Source organism: Trachemys scripta, chromosome 1 (genome assembly GCF_013100865.1).
Source record: "Trachemys scripta elegans isolate TJP31775 chromosome 1, CAS_Tse_1.0, whole genome shotgun sequence".
Taxonomy (NCBI): domain Eukaryota; kingdom Metazoa; phylum Chordata; order Testudines; family Emydidae; genus Trachemys; species Trachemys scripta.
In genome coordinates, this window is record NC_048298.1 from 162889192 (window position 1) to 162906049 (window position 16858).

At 41.0% G+C, this 16858-nt stretch overlaps 1 protein-coding gene across 2 annotated transcripts in view; it reads right to left on the bottom strand.

Moving 5' to 3' along the window:
* Positions 1–4162: 4162 nt before the first annotated feature.
* Positions 4163–16858, bottom strand: part of GABRR3 (gamma-aminobutyric acid type A receptor subunit rho3) — a 36233-nt gene continuing 23537 nt past the window's right edge. For both annotated transcript variants that reach the window (XM_034758709.1, XM_034758717.1), the window contains 4 exons: positions 14278–14418; positions 9084–9236; positions 5657–5853; positions 4163–4630 (listed from right to left, as the gene is read on the bottom strand). In XM_034758709.1, the coding sequence (XP_034614600.1) occupies positions 4328–4630; positions 5657–5853; positions 9084–9236; positions 14278–14418 (794 nt within the window). In that variant the 3' untranslated portion in view covers positions 4163–4327. The remainder of the gene's footprint in view (positions 4631–5656; positions 5854–9083; positions 9237–14277; positions 14419–16858) is intronic.

Genomic DNA, 16858 nt, shown 5'->3' on the forward strand with positions numbered 1-16858 from the left:
TAATATAGTTTTATTTACATTAAGTGGAATACCAGAAAATATTAACTGGGTCTTGCTAAAATTCTGTCGCTGTCCATTTATAGCTCATAGTAATAAAATACCTACCACATACAAAATAGTATAATCAGCAAAAAAATGAACTAAAGAACTTCATAAGATAGATATATACAAGAAAAAAATAACAGATGACTAAGAGATGTTAACTAGGTGGTTTGGGGAATTGGTAATGGGGAATAATAGAGCCTTTTGCTTTACAAGTAGTCTGAGTCATTTTTCGAATCTCTAGGTGTACATATTACAAAAACTTATAACTCCATAAACTACAACTAATTTTGGCCCTTTTGAAAGAATTCTATTAGCAAACTCCTGGATGCTGACAAAATAAAATAATAAACTTTAATACATTAAATAATAATAGTAATTGGGGTGAAAGGACAAATTTGTATTTTGTGCCATTTGGTGCTATTGTGCCAGTTTGTCTCCAGATGACCAATTTAAAAAAATAAACCCACTTTTGAAAACTACAAATGATCATGGGCTGTTGATTAGTGCAGAGCACATCCAGACTGGTTAGGTAGGGAAAAAGCTTTTCAACGGACAAATCTAAACAGATAAGAAATTTTGTTCATAAGGATTAAAGAGTGAAACTTAAATCTCTCTGTTAAGCCTCTTTCCCCCTCTCATTTGGCTGTAAATTAAAAAAAAAATCAAAAATTCTTTAATTTGTCTTGCTATTGGGTTCACATATTAATATTACCCATGACCTCACCCAGCAGTTAGGATAAGTAGCAAAATTTATTTAAATTTATAAATTCCATGTTATCACTCCAAAGATACCTGGGTACCTGCAATGGTATTTATTTTGAGCTCTTTGAAAAGCAGACCACTTGAGATGAGCTACTGCATACTTCTCCATGCAAATTATATGCATATATAAATGTACCACTGTCTCTTATTATAAGTCTTTAAAGATCAGAGTCACTCTCCAGACTTTGGGGTTTGTGATATTGAAGCTTACATCAACAATTAAAGGATGTCTGATTTCTTCATACTGATTGATGTAGCAATAGATGCTAAAATATGGGGCCCAGATCCTAGTGTGATTCATCACTGTGACCTACGTCATCACATGATGTTATTTCTGCTCCTTGATTGGTTAATTTCCAAACCCACAAAGAGTTTTCAGAATCACTGTGTGAATGCTTCTGGAGTGAACACTCAAGCTAGTCTACACAAGTGCTGAGCCACTGTAGCATGTCTGGTGAAGACACTCTATGCCGACGAGAGAGCTCTCCTGCTGACATAGCACTGTCCACACCAGCGCTTAGGTCAGTGTAACTTACATCACTCAAGCTGAGCGACATAAGTGGTGGTGTACAAGCCCCCATACAGTTACATATTTGCACAAGTATTTGTGACATTTTAACTTTAATTGAATGCACATGTGGATAAAACCTAGTTTACCTGAATGTTTGCAAATGACCATAAGATTTCCCGCAAATAGTGTGTCAACACTAAAGAAACTGACTGTACTAAGAAATGTGTGTCACTTTCCCGATCTGGAAGATACTTACTTCAAAAGGGTTCTGTGACGATTAGCAACTTGATATTTGGAGAGCTCTGTGAAGATGAAATATGGTATGTAAGTGCTAATTGTCATTATTTATTAATCATACCCGTAATGGGTTTGTGAACAAAGTCTTTCTGCGGACCTTTGAAAATTTACTGCATCATGTTCAGCATTATCTCCCACTGCATTGTCAAAAAATTATAAGCTTCACAGCCAATGTATGCAACTTGTGTAGACTGGCTGTCTGAGCAAATGGCATGTCTCTGTTTTGGCATTTTAACTTGGCATTTACATTCTGCTTTTCCTGTTGAAAGCACTTTACCAATTGCTACTTTTGTATTTGCTTTCTGTATCAATGTAAATACCTGTTTCTTCCACCATGCAAAACAATTGCTTTCTAATTGGAATGGGCAGCTTTCAGAACAAATTAAACTAGCCTAGTGCATCAGAAAACTAAAGAAATTGTGCTATGAAAGGAAAGACAGAGATGACTTTTTTCCTCTTCCTTTGTAAACATCTCCACCTGCTCTCCCATTTGCCGGGCTGTTTTAGGAGTTGTGCATTCAGTATTATGAAACTTTTGCTATCAGCTATTCAGTAAGAATTTTAGAATAGGAGTTACCTAATTACAACCAAGAAGTTCCAGTGGTGGTATTTATACTGGCAGCTGTGGATTGTCCTTCAGCTACTGGGAAAATATTTGTTCCAATACAGCAGAACAACAGTAAGTGATGTTTTTACAGTAGTTGATAGGGTTAAAAATTTGAGAGCGCACAACTGGAACAATTGGATGGGACCTTCTCAGACAGACTGGAGCATATGTGCAGGGTACAGTGAGTAATCTGTGGGTAGTGATGGCAGCACAATAAGGATGCTGTATTAACTTTTCTTATGTAACACGAATCAGCTCAGCCTGAGACCTCGTGTACCAATACCAAGGCTTTGTTGTAGGATCTGTGTGTCCTTTGGCTTCACTTTCCCAACACTGTCATTCCAAATGCACAGTTCTGCTTTCTGTGACAGGATTCCCTGGACCTGTATCAAACAATATTAGCACCGATAATTTGTTTGGCAGTAAAGTGGTGGCCAAAAATCCCCACTCACTCCATGGATTTCAGTCACCCTGTGTGCAGTGATTCACCAACTTTTCCAAATCCATATTTGGGATCTTGACAAATGCTTTTTGCAGAGTAGCAGACATCATCATTCTGTGAACAAATAGTATCACAGCAGTGAAATCATACCTGCCAGAAAGTGATTCATGCTTTCAACTTTATTTCCATTTCCTTTATTTTAACCCAGCAGTGGCAGGCATTTCACTTTTGACATTTTCTACTAACACACATCTCCACGTTGAATTCATTTTATTAATGAGAGACAAAAATGTCCTAGGGGGAGCGCTACTAACTTGGACAAGTCACACAAGTAATTCCACAATTACTTGATTCTTTTTTGCAGTTGCTAAGCTTCTTTTTGCCTTGGTGCCCTAGGTTTGACGCCCCATTGCCTGAACCAAAGGGAAATCAATGCCAGATTCTTTCTGGGGATTGACAGGATGAGAGAATGTGGCTCTGCTCTGCATAACTTTTTCCTTTAATTTCCTCTCTGTTGTAGTTCTCACTCTCAGTGATCTTCAGTACCTTGATCTAAGATCAGAATCATGGGACCAAGCAGCCATTCACAGATTCTCCTCACCATAACTTTCAACCTCCAAGACCAAGAGATGACATAAAAACCCAAACTGATGTGTACAATAAAAAATAGAAGAGCCAGAATCTTGTAACAATTGGGAATTTGTTTTTCCTTTTCCTTTTATAAAGTTTTCTAAAATCCCAGCCTCAAAAGTTCCGATCTGAATAATTTATGGAAGCAGGAAAATAACAGCAGGTTTGTGTGAGGCTGAATTAGAAGGGGTCCAAAATGAGTGACATACCTTGTAATGAAGTATAGTTGACAGGTCTGCCCTTTGTACCAGCCCATTCATCCAGCTAAGGGACTGCCCCTAGGCTACTAAAATACTGTCAACATTTCAAGGAATGATGATCTAAGGTCACTCCAAAACATGAGTGGCTGCATGGAAGTCAGACAGAGCCTTAGGTTATATGAGGCCTTAATGGTGTAACTCCATCCAGCTCACTTCCTGCCTGTGGCTGGTCCCCTATTCACTGCTCATCCATCATCCCCTTCCGCCAAGTTGCCATCCAAGAACAAAGGCTACTGAGGTATATAGCTAACTGGCCAGCACAACAGGCGTGCAGGAAGCGAAGAGAGAGAGGAGACATTTGGAGAAGAATCTCATGTTGACTGCATCATACTTACCTGGGTGACAAATGGGGAATGAACAAAGAAGCTGAATAGGGAGGAATGGTTACAACATGCTAGACTGGATAATACATTTAAGTCCCTTTTACTGGAGTTGACAACTATTTAGCAGTGTGGTGCAAGGTCCCTTGATATGCAAATTCCTATGTAACAGTGGAAGTAGCCTGGGTAAGGCTACCACAGTGAAGCACTGAGTGGGTTAATTAAAAATCTTCTTAACATTCAGAAGTAAAACTGATGTAAAAGCATGAAGAAGCCAGAGTTATTTGGGTTTTTAATTCATAATTTTTCTGTCACCAAACCAACATCCTCTTGACCGGTGTCTGAATCAATTTCAGAAACTTTTAAACATTTCTTCTATTGCTGTTTTTTTTAAAAACATAGATTCTGCTATCCTTACATGCAAAATAGTGCATAGATTATAGTGTTTTCCTTTCATACATACAAACCCCAGTAAAAAAAGTTGAATACAATATACACAGTGGGAAATATAATCCTGGAATACGTGTCAATGACGTGATTGTTCTGCAAAATAATCCTGCCCACATTTCCTTTCAAGGATCTCTTCCTTTTTATTCGGGTTGCATCCAGGTTGGCGATGCTGGCTGCCCGTCCCCGGGCTGAGCTCTCTTCAGAGTGGACCACAAAGGTGGTCATATCAATGTCAGCCTCATTGTCATGATAGCAGCCATCAAAGGCCATTGCTTGTACTGCATCAATGTTATACATTCCTGAAACCTGGCAACAGAGAATTATTGTGTGAGTAAGCAGCAGCCATTGGAGTGCTAAATAATGAAGCTCTATCCACTGAATAATCATCCACATGGAGGCTCTGTCTGCTAATGGCTGTGCTGGATGGAAAAAAATGTGGCTACCTCATAACATGAGCAAGTGAATACCTACTTGTGGGATTTGCCTACTATCAGCAGGGCCATGTTAGCTACAGCTCGGAGAACACGTCATAACATTTTCTATGAATAGTCTCTTGAATAAAACAGTGAATTCACTAGAGCTATACGAGTCCCTTTTATGTGTTCTCCTCCCTCGGATTATCTACCGAATGAGTTTCCAGGTGGGAATGTTTGTGGGAAAAGGCATTTTAAGTGAATATTAGAAAGATTAATGGAAAGCAATTTTTTTTAACTTGTCAATGTGATTATTCACATTAGAAATCTGATTCTAAGAACCAACACAGTCACACATCACACCAGGAAACAGAACCATGCCATGTCACCTCTCTCTCCAATCAAAAATCACTAAAAGTAATTGGAGGTAGGGGGAAAGGAGAAAAGGCCTTTCCTCTTCAGGAAGCAGGAGTAGGAAGACCCCGTTGGCCATCAGGATGTGGGAAGATCCCATCCCACTCAGGATCCCAGAATGAAGAAAGATAGGGGCCCTCAATTACCAGGAATGGGGAGAAAGAGTTGATGGAGACCTTCCCTCTCAATGACCAGAAGGGGCAGAGAAAGTATGGACAGACTCTCACTCCCACCTCCCCAGGATAGAAATATAGGTATGGAGTCCCCTTATCTTCTCCCCCCAGAAGAACAGGGGAGAGTAGACCTATCCAGGATCCAGGAGAGGGAACGTACCTTCCCTCCCATCAGTCAAGAGGAGGAAAGAATGGATAATCAATTAGTCACTGAGCAGAGACAAACAGTCACAGCACACACGTCACAAAATGCAATGGCATGTTGCTGTATTCGGATTACTTTGTGGCTTCTGTGAGGCTGTCTGACGACAACAAAACACACACGTTTGTACCTTCCCTCTTTTTTTGAGTTGTTTTCTCTCTTCTGCTGTGGTGAGATAATTCACAGCTGCATATTCAATGACGGACAGGAAGACAAAAAGAAAACTGATCCATAAGTATACATCCACAGCTTTTATGTAAGACACCTGAGGCATTGAGGCACTTACTCCTGTGATTATGGTTGACATGGTCAGCACAGTAGTTATACCTGCCGAAGAAAGAAGTGATTAACACAAAAGATCCAATTGTTTTTATTTAACTGGCCACCAACTGCTTAATCAGAAAGCTTTGTGGGTGCAACCAGTCGATCCCCCTTTTCAACTCTTTGTACAGGCTATGAAATGTGGGGTGTACCATGAAGGGCCATTTTACAGGACCTACCAAATACACCACCAGATTCATTAGGTCACCTCTGTGTTCATTCTTTGGGAAATTTGATGGTCACAGAAAGGGCTACAATGTGCCTTGTCCAGCTCTGCACAAGTGTGAACAGAGAGGATGCTACTTGTGATTCCATGTGAGGTCCAAGAGAACGAAGTACCAACAGCAGCACTAGAAAATGAGTAAGAACTGGAGTGAAGACAGGGCTGTGGTCAGCACACCTAGGTTGGTGCCAGGGACAATGTGTCCAATGCATCCTGTTAAAAGTTGCAGAAGATGCCACCGCTGTGTGTGCTGGGCCTAATTCATTTCTCATTGACACCAGCGAACATCAAGACTAAATCAACTGAAATCAGTGGAACTACATCAGTGTAAAACCAGCATAAGTGAGGGGAATATCAGGCCTGTTGTGTCTACCTCAGGCATTATGCCTCTGGGAGCTACTACTGGAGCAATATGCTTTCCTATTCTCTTTCTCATTCACTCCCTAAGCACAGCCAGTGCCTTAAAAACCACAATCAAGCCCAAACAATTTTCCCAAGAATTCACTTTAGAAATTAGGAAGGTATTTTTTAGATTACTATGGCAGCTCCTTGACAAGCAGGTGGGAGGAGGGGTTCCCTCCACTCAATTCTAGCAACTGAGAAGAGAACCAAGAGATTCATTGTGTTGTACAATGACATTATGTCATGTAACATCAGTACAGTGTGAAGTGTCGTGCTGGCACATCATTGTCCCACATTGACTCAAAGGAAAAAATAACACAACAGGACCTTGTGATCTAAGCTACATCTCTGCAACCCTATGTGGTGCAGTGATTCTCCAGCTGTTAAATACCGAGTGCTGCCTCTCTTTATTTTGGGTAGTGCAATGGCCACAATGGAAATGACTTAAAAGGGATGGGGACTGACTACATAGGAATTGCCATATCAGAACAGACCAACTGACCTTCACAGACTGATATCCTCTTTCCAATACATAAATTCTCATATAATTTAAAGAAAGAAAACTGGTATCTTGCCAACTTCAGTAGAGCACAGTCTTATCAACATTTTTAGATCACCTTTTGAGACTTTCAAGAATTTTTACTTTATTCAAAATAATGCATGATAGTTTTCCCATACATAAAGAGAAACAGGAGTTTCATTTATAGCAGTAGACAGGATATCTTCTAATAACTTTTCTTAGAACAACAAATAATTTATATCTTATCTTCTTATATATTATAAATTTTGATTGTTCCAATAAAAAGGAATCACATTCTTTACAGGTCTCCTTTTTCCAGGATCAACATGACGACAAAAAAACATTTTCTTTAGCAGCTCTAACTCCAGTTGATGTTGTTATTTTACACTAGAGTTCTCAAAGTTTTCCCTTGTCTGAGAAGTATGACAAAACAATCAGTTTCTGAGATCAAAGATGCTCTGATAGTAAGAATAAATAATGGGAACGCCACCATTAATTCTTAAATCTATAGCATGGGACTTGGAAGCATTACAGGTACATTTGATAGAGCGATATGTCTCCACCAGATTCTCAAAGAGATGTTAATCTTGGGGGAAAAACTGTATTAATTCCCAGGCCATTAGTGTTAATCTCCCATCAAAGACAGAGGTTTGAAATGATCTCAAGTGATCAATCGCTGGAGAAAATTATCATGTTATAAAAAGTGACTAGTTAGTTTCTTATACACCCAATCCTGTGAGTGTTGAATCCAGAAGGGTGCATAGGTCAGGCCTTTACTGAGCAAAGTGTTAAGGCACCAAACGCAAAATTTTCAAAAGCACTTAAGTGACACAAGAGCCTAGGTCCTATTTTCAAAAGTGACTTAGGCACCAAGGCTCCAATGTAACTACCTGCATTGTTAGGCACCTAAATACCTTTGAAAATCTGGTCTAAAGCAGGTTAGACACCTAATTCCCATTGATTTCAAGGAGGGAGTTAAGCACCTAGTGGGATTTTCAAAACCACCAAAACAGGTTAGGTACCTATCTGAATCTTTAGATGCCTAAATACCTTTGAAAATCAAGCCCTCAATACCTATGTCAACTTTTGACAATGAGACTTCATAAATAACTTAGGCACTTTTTAAAATTTTACCCCATGCATTTTAACACAACAGAACATTTAGAAATGCAACATAACCCAACTCTAAATAATAGAATCAAAATATGAAACTGCCTCACAGCACTATTCTATGGCACTTACATCGCTGAGAAACTGCTCGCTTTGTGTGTGGAGGGAAATCATCCCTTTCCTAGAGTCCACACACAGGGACTCCTGTTTATGCACAGATCTCCATCTCCTATAGGGGGAGTATGATGTCAGTGGCCTCTGGGGCACTGGCGGCTGCCCAGGAACCCATTGAGAATCCTGCATGGATTTGAGGATCCATACAAGTGTTAGAGGTGGGTTCGGGCCAGGCTGGCATGCATATTTTCCTCTCCTCCACTCCAAGTCCATATTACCTTTTCCTCAGCACTCCTTCTGCATTACAGAACATCGCCTTGTGGGGTGGGGAGGCGAATGGCTTTCCATGGGCATCTGTCAGAGGGATAAGTCCTGGCAGGACAGCCGCATTGGGAGCCAGAAGGTGGGGGGAAAGGTCAATGGGCCCCTGAGCTAGTGCAGAAGCACAAGGCCTCCACATGGATAGCCCCATGCCTCCTGAATATTCTCCCCTCCCCCCAAAATTTGCAGGACTTGGGGGGCCAGACTGCCTGCTTCGTCCACAGAGGAGCAAATTGATTCTTCATGACAGCTGCATTTAAATGAAATTCCATGAGGGGAACCACAGACAATGCCTCTCCCTCTAGTGCCCCCTCACACGTTTTGTAGTACAATAAAACTGATTTGTGGAGTGCAAAATTCCCCCTTTCCAAAGGCAGAGGATGTATAAAGGAATGGATATGTGAGGATGACAATGATGCTGTCACTCAGGCACCCATCTGATACATGGCCACATATACACTGCAATCAGAACCCAGTTAAACTACCTAAAGCCCTCTTCCCTCTCCCTCCTATCCCTCTCCAAGACTAGATTGCAAAAAGGTTTACCCAGTGATACCCTGGCAGGAACAGCTCTTCTGTCAATCCAAAATGAAACCCAGGACAGCATCACCATCAGCATAGCTGGGAAATAGGATTGTAGCACAAAAAAGAAAATATGCCTTCTTAGGGCAAAGTTTATAAAAAGGCGGTTGTACCAACCTGTTGAAAGAAAGAGAGCAGAGAAAAAAAGAGATCAATGTTTTCATAAATATAAGCACTCTTCTGACCAACCTTTGCTTTTCACTTTGCTTGCCCTTACATTATATTAGTATTCTAAGGAATAATAAATAAATAAATAAGTAAATAAATAATAATGCCTTCATTTTATATCATGACTTTCATCTCAAAGTGCTTTACAAACTGTTATCTACCCACCACTAAAATGGAGCTATGTCTGGAGTGAAATAGTACAGCTGTTTAAAGGTGCAGAAAAATACTACTTTACAGTTGAGGACAGAAAATGAAAAAAATTTAAACTGAAACCTCTGGGAGAATACAGGCAGGCAGAATATATGTTTCCAAAATGGAATTTGGCTAGGACAGTGAGACCGACATCCCTGCTCCCATGAAAAGTGGCATGAGGTCTTTTATTGCTGCAAATGCTCAAAGTTGTTTTATGTTACAACAGTATGATTCCTTTTCTAGCACCAGGAATGGATGCTAGTTTAGAACTGATTTCAGAGAGAAGAGAGTGCCAACCACTGAATTACCAGGGTGACATTCTGCAGCACTGGATGGTCCGAGTTTAGAGACACATGGTGGGTGAGGTAATATCTTTTATTGCACCATCTTCTGTTTAGTCATAGAGAAAGGAGGGTTAGTAGGTTATAGATTGTTGCAATGAGCCATAAATCCAGTGCCTTTATTAACAGAGGGGTAGCCATGTTAGTCTGAATCTGTAAAAAGCAACAGAGGGTCCTGTGGCACCTTTAAGACTAACAGAAGTATTGGAGCATAGGCTTTCGTGGGTGAATGTCCACTTCATCATTCACCCACAAAAGCTTATGCTCCAATACTTCTGTTAGTCTTAAAGGTGTCACAGGACCCTCTGTTGTCTTTATTAAGTCTGTGATTTTTAGTGTCCAACAAAGTTCTGAATGTTAGCTCCCAGGCTCATCTTTTAAAGGTGTTGTGCAGATTTCCTTTGAGGATAAGGACTGATGGGTCAGATATGGAGTGATTGTTTTGTGAAAAGCGTTTGCCCACAAGTGACATGGCGTTTTTGTCTTCTATCTGAAGAAGTGAGGTTTTTACCCACGAAAGCTTATGCCCAAATAAATCCGTTAGTCTTTAAGGTGCCACCGACTCCTTGTTGTTTTTCATCATTTTTCTGTGAGAGCTCATTCAGGAGCATACCAATTGTCTCATTTCACCCACATAGCTGTTATGGAGGCATTTAGTGCACTGGATGAGGTACACCACATGTGATAGGCATGGGTAGCACGATGGATCTTGAATGGTGTGTTGTGGGCGGGTACTGGTCATCTTAGCAGAGGCAATATGTCTGCAGGTTTTGCATCTTTTGTTATTGGAGGGTCCGGTGCACAGTGCTGCTTTGAGTTGGTGGGTCCTGGTCTGTGGGGAGCTTGGTTCTGATGATGAACTTAGGGAGGTTGTTTGAAGGCCAGAAGTGGGGGTTCAGGAAAGATTTTTTTCAGGATGGGATCCCCATGAGTAATTGTTTAAAGATACCCCATATAGGTTCCAATGCGGGGTGATAGGTGACAACTAGTGGTGTGGGGGTTTTTTTTGTTTTGTTTTTTTCATATTGAAGCAGGTTCTCCTTTGTTCTAAGACTGCAGAGGTGTTAACTTCCCACTTCACCTGGAATAGTCTCTTACAACACATTAACTCCTTATGCTAAACAATCTGTCCCACCTTGTATTTAGCTGTGATACTCCAAGGCTAGGTCTATACTACCCGCCTGAATCGGCAGGTAGAAATCGACCTCTTGGGGATCGATTTATCGCGTCCCGTTGGGACGCGACAATCGATCCCCGAATCGGCGCTCTTACTCCACCAGCAGAGGTGGTAGTAAGCGCCGCCGACAGAAAGCCGCAGAAGTCGATTTTGCCGCCGTCCTCACAACGGGGTAAGTCGGCTGCGATACGTCGAATTCAGCTACGCTATTCATGTAGCTGAATTTGCGTATCTTAAATCGACTCCCCGCTGTAGTGTAGATGTACCCTAAGTATCTTTCCTAGACCCGAAGAAGAGCTCTGTGTAAACTCAAGAGCTTGTCTCTTTCACCAACACAAATTGGGCCAATAAAAGATGTTATTTCACCCACTTTGTCTCTCTAGTATCCTGGGACCAACACAGCTACAACAGTGAATTTAGAGTACAGAGTGAGGTTAAAAGAAGACAGAAATGGCTGGAAAGCCAGAACCTGCCTTTGCAGTGAGAATATAGGCATGAATGAGATTGTAGTAGAACACTCGTGCCAGTTTAAAGAGCTTTTTTAGGAATTTATCACCTGATAATAACAATCCAATCTAAAATTAAACATAACCTATATGGTTTTAGCCTGGGATAGGATTTTTATTTAAAAAAAAAAAAAAATTTCTTCAGAACTATGGTCCAGACTGGATCCTCCTTTGCGGAACCCCTGGGGAGGGGAAAGACAGGCTGGAGAATTCTGAGAGCGTTATTTCATGGAATTCCTTGCAAAATGTTCCTGAAATGGGGAGAATGTAGAGGATGGTGAAGTGAGGAAGGGATGAGAACTTCCAAACCGGTGGATAATGGGGATCTACAGGAAAGGACAACCCAGATCTCTGTCAGCAGGAGATGTCCAGGGGTATGTCTACACTGGAGCTGGGATCCAGACTCCCAGCGCGGGGAGACAGACTCACAATAGCAGGGCAGAAGCTAGTGCACTAAAAATAGCAGTGTGGATGCTGCAGTTTGAATTCTCAATCCCACCTGACCCGCTAGGCTTGAGAGTCTGAGTGGCAGCCCGAGCTGCAACTTCCACATAGCTATTTTTAGCACACTAGCTTGAGCCCTGCTAATGCAAATCTGTCTACCCAGGCTGAGAGGCTCGCACCCTGCTGCAGTGTATATGTACCCTATAGGACCAGCTTCTGTCTCTGTTCATCAGTCGTTTGGCCCCTCCTGCCAGGAGGGCTCCTATCAGAGTCACACCACCATTGGTGTCCCCCTGCACTTGCTCAGTAATGTTATTAGCTTAAGAGGCGCTGTTCTGCATTTAATAACCATCTTCCATGAGAAAGGAAAGGAAAAGAAAAAAATACAGCATCCTATAATAAATTCCAGGCAAAACAAAGCTAAAGTGCAGTTATATTCTGACAAGTGACTACAAGAAAAAGGCCCTATTTTACTCAACAGATTTGCTCCTTGTGTGTATTCAGTCATATCTCATTGATTTCAGTGACAAAAATACATCTTTCCTGCTTTTAATTATTTTACCCTGCAGAGCCAGCACTTCATAAACACGTGTGTTTATTAAGTTCCAATCACTTACACCTTTGCAAACTCACTGCAGACCAGGGGTTTGCGCAGGTATCACTGATGGCCTGATCTAAAGGCAATGAAGTTGCACACGTGCCAGAGGGCCTCATTTGTCCTGCAGAACTTTTATTAAATGATGAAGGTGAATGAGGTGAAAATGACCCAGCTTGACTTTCAGAGCCCAGCCTAACTGTGGGGTGCCAGCAGTAATGGAAGAAACCCTCAATTTTTCTCCTAGTAAAATGAGCACAATGACGTGGATATCAGTGAGTGCAACAAACAGGGAGCTCCCCACTGACATTCACATGGACACTTTTCAGGTTAAAGATGCTCTTTAAGTCTGGAATTCTGCCTTTAGCTTATACTGTTTTATGTCACTTTTTCACAAGAGCCAGAGCTAAGGATGAAGTGTCTGTGCAAACTGTGAATTTTTCCAAGTTTAGCTAGATGGCATCACAACCTCAATACTAGTAACAAATATTGCTGAATTTAATAGCAGATATTAAAGTGCAAACATTGCAGTTTTAAATGAATTTCATCTAAAGGTTAAAAAGAAGCACTCCTATAAATAAATCTATTTGCAGCTTTCCTGCATGTCTTAAAGCCTTTTATTAAGCTTTATACACATCACGATACTACACGAAATCACCTCTACTCCATTAATAAGCTTTGAAATTGAGGCGCAACATACTCACTGAAATGAATTGATTCACAACAGATACTACAGCACACGCAGCATGCATATTATTTTACCAGTTTTAAAAAATCCTGTGACTGTATTTAGGTACAGAAGTGTTTCAGTATTTAGGATCACATGCACAATATACAGAAGATAAAAAACAGCTGTGGATGAATTCATGACCATAATACTCTCAAAAGGTCCTGAACTCTTTTCAGGTTATGAATAGTGCCAGAACCACAAGAGGAAATTAAGACTCATATTTTGGGGCAGATATTTATATTGAAACAAGATTGCACTGGGATCTCCATAAATATTTTTATGATGAAGAGGAGGGATTTTCCTCTGAAACTTTTTGTATAAACATGAAAAATGTAGTGAGCAATTAATGCTGAGTTAGAATAGTTGTTAGTGCTCTGCATACCCGTTCCTTGAGGTCAGCTGTGCTGTGGAGGCATCACATGATTACTGGATTGTTTTCGCAACATTTCACAGCTAGCATTCAAAATTCATGAGTCAGGCCCATAGAGCCATAAGATTTTGGAAAAAGAATAGATTTGGGGTTCTTTTTATTTGCCTTCTAGGTTTTGAGCCTTCTGGGTTCATATTTTCAAGCTTTTTCTGTGCAACCAAGAGGGCTAGAAACTTACTTTAGAAAAAAAAGAAAAAAAAAAGGGGGGGGGGGAGCTGAGATCCTCCTGTGATCACCTGGCCTTAAAAAAAGAGCAAGAGCTGGCAACACTGCTACTGCTCTACATGCCCCCTTTCTACAGGGTCTTCTTTAGAGACCAGTATTTTAGATACTATATGGCACCTCAGTGTTATACAGACCGCATATTACATATGTAATGTAATTCAAAAAAACTGGGAGCCAGAGTGAAGACAGATCCATTGTGAGCAAATAGATCAGTCAGTTTATAATTCCAGGTTTTCTTAGTGGAAATGATAATGCTCATCATTATCTATTAATAGTAAAATAAAATGTAAAGCATATGCTGTATGGTTGAGCTAGGTGTTTATCTTCTAATGCCAACAAGCATACTATACCAGTACTGCTGTAGAAAGCTAGTCCACTAGAAGCACTGAACTCTTCAATGAAAAACTGGGAAAGGGAGATCTGCTCATCCGTGGTCAGCGACTCATTCCCATGTTTCCAGTACAGCATCAGATCATCTTCATTATAAGCATCTAAGAAAAAATAAAAGCTAAATTACCAACTCTGCTAGGCTGAGGCTTCCACTTGTTTCATTGGGGACAGCACCTTAACTCAAGCTGGTTGGAAAAATTTCAGCGAAACATTCTTGTGTCGGAATTTCCAGTTCATCGACATCTAAAGGTTTCACAGGGATTATTCAATTTTGACAAAGTTCTTATGGAATCCAGCCAGAGTCGCGATGGAATCCTGCCTTTCCTTCCAGTTCAGCAGCACTGGGACCCTAGAGCTTCCAGGATCTGCAACTCTGGGGCAGCCCAGCCAGCAAACTGCCCCAGACCTGGGACTCCATTCCCTTTCACCGAGAATTTTGAAATTTTTGCTTTTCAATCCAAATCAGAATGAAATCATATTTTTCAATATTGAAGTTCTCTGCAAAATGGAATTCCCTTTCTCCGCCCAGCTCTACGGCTTCTATAGTCCTTGGTTAGGGGTGGGCAAACAAGGCCAGGTGAGAAAAAAATTGCCCCTGTAAAATATAAACTATTTGACAGTGGCAAAACAAACAATTTTTTTAAGGCTTGAAAAAATTCAATCAGTTGATTCCTACATTCTCTCATTTTTGTGAGTCTTTGCTCTCTCTTTTTTCAGCCTAGTCCATAAAGCAGAAGTTTCACAATGTCACAAGAGACCACATTCTAAAGTCATTACTCAATTTTAACTTGGTCCTTACTCAGGTAAAATTCCCTTCAAAGTCAACAAGATTTTTGACTGAGCAAGGACTTCAGGATTTGGCCCAGGGTATTTCCAACCTAGCTGGAACCAGGAGCAATCAACAGTCTCACGAGAGTGGCTTTCTTGTGATAACCAAAGGAGTTCAGATACATTTTGGTAATTATTTGAACTTTTGAGGCTTATCTGTAGTAAACCCTTTGCAGCAATTCTCCCAACACTGGTTTGGATTTGAATCTTGGCTATGGAAATGTACAAGATGCACACAGTGAGCTCACACTTGGGATGGGGGAAACCTCTGCTAATTGCTGCCTAAGGGATTGATCCCATAACCACTCCATGTACAGAACTCCCATTGAAGTTAAGGTAATTCAACATGTTTCGCAGCTGCTGGATTGAACTCTAAGGGACTGCTCCAACACCCACTGAAATCCATGGGAGGTTTGCCTTTGATTTCAGCATGAGTAGATGCAATGCTGGCAGATCAGATGCCAGCTCCTGCCAAGACCCCTGGTCCTTGCTGAACACTGACGAATTCATAGCCAGGAACCAGTTTGTATTGTTAAAACAGATATTAGAGTTAAAAGAATGTGTTTAGACTTTATGAAATGCTGGTAGGATGCTACATGTATTACTCTTACTTATAATATCTGTATCCCATGTTACAGGGTAATATTTAGTGTTTGCTCTGTAACTACAAAAATGTTGCTAAGGGCAAGTCTATGCTTAAAACGATGTGCCGCTGTAGGGCTTTAATGAAGAGAGCTCTCCCATCAGCGTAGTTAACCCACCTCCTCAAGAGGCGGTAGCTATGTTGATGGGAGAAGCTCTATCAGCAACATAGACATAGAGCGGTCTACACAGGGGGTTAGGTTGGTATAACTGTCACTCAGGAATGTGGATTTTTCACACCCCTGAGCAACATAGTTACACTGATATAGGTCTGTAATGTAGACCAGACTTAAGCCTGTAAACCCCCATAGTCAGGAGAGAAGCATTACAAATACTAGTTTACCACAAGAGGTGTCATCTCCTCCCCAACAAAAGAAGGCCTGTAGACACCAGACACACCATTGTGGAACATCAGGGGACAAAAAAAGACTTTGTTAATTGCTTCTCTGACACCCAGGAAGAGGGTACGTCCACAAGTCCTCGTCCCATCACAGCTTGAATGCTGGGGGAAGGGAATAAAAATCCCTGTTAAGAAGAAATTATCACCACTATGCTGCTTAGAATTCGGAGGGAGCAATACTTCTAAGCATAAGCAAGAGATTCCCAAGAGGTTTACTTTGGGTTAGCCCTAAGGACATACAGAGCTTGTATATATAGCAGCTACTATTAGCTTTTGGAAGCCTAAGACTAACTCATTTGTGTGTGTGTGTGTTTGCCTTCTTTAACCTTGTAAATAACTCTGATTTCTTGTTCCTAGTTAATACACCCTTTAGTTAGGTTATTACAGGAGTGACTACAAGAGTTGTCTTTGGTGAGAGATCTAAGGTACAACTAACCTGGGGTAAGTGACTGGTCCTTTGGAATGGGGAATAACCTGAATACTGTTGTGATTTTTAGTGTAGGGGATCATCTATCACAAAGGCAGGCTTGCCTGGCTGGCAAGATAGACCAGAGTGCCCAAGGTTGTTACAGTGCTTAAGGAGTTCACGCTTGATATTCGGTTGGTGAAATCTAATTACAGAACACCAATTTGGAGTTTGTGCTCTGCTTCTTCACAGTTTGCCCTGAGGT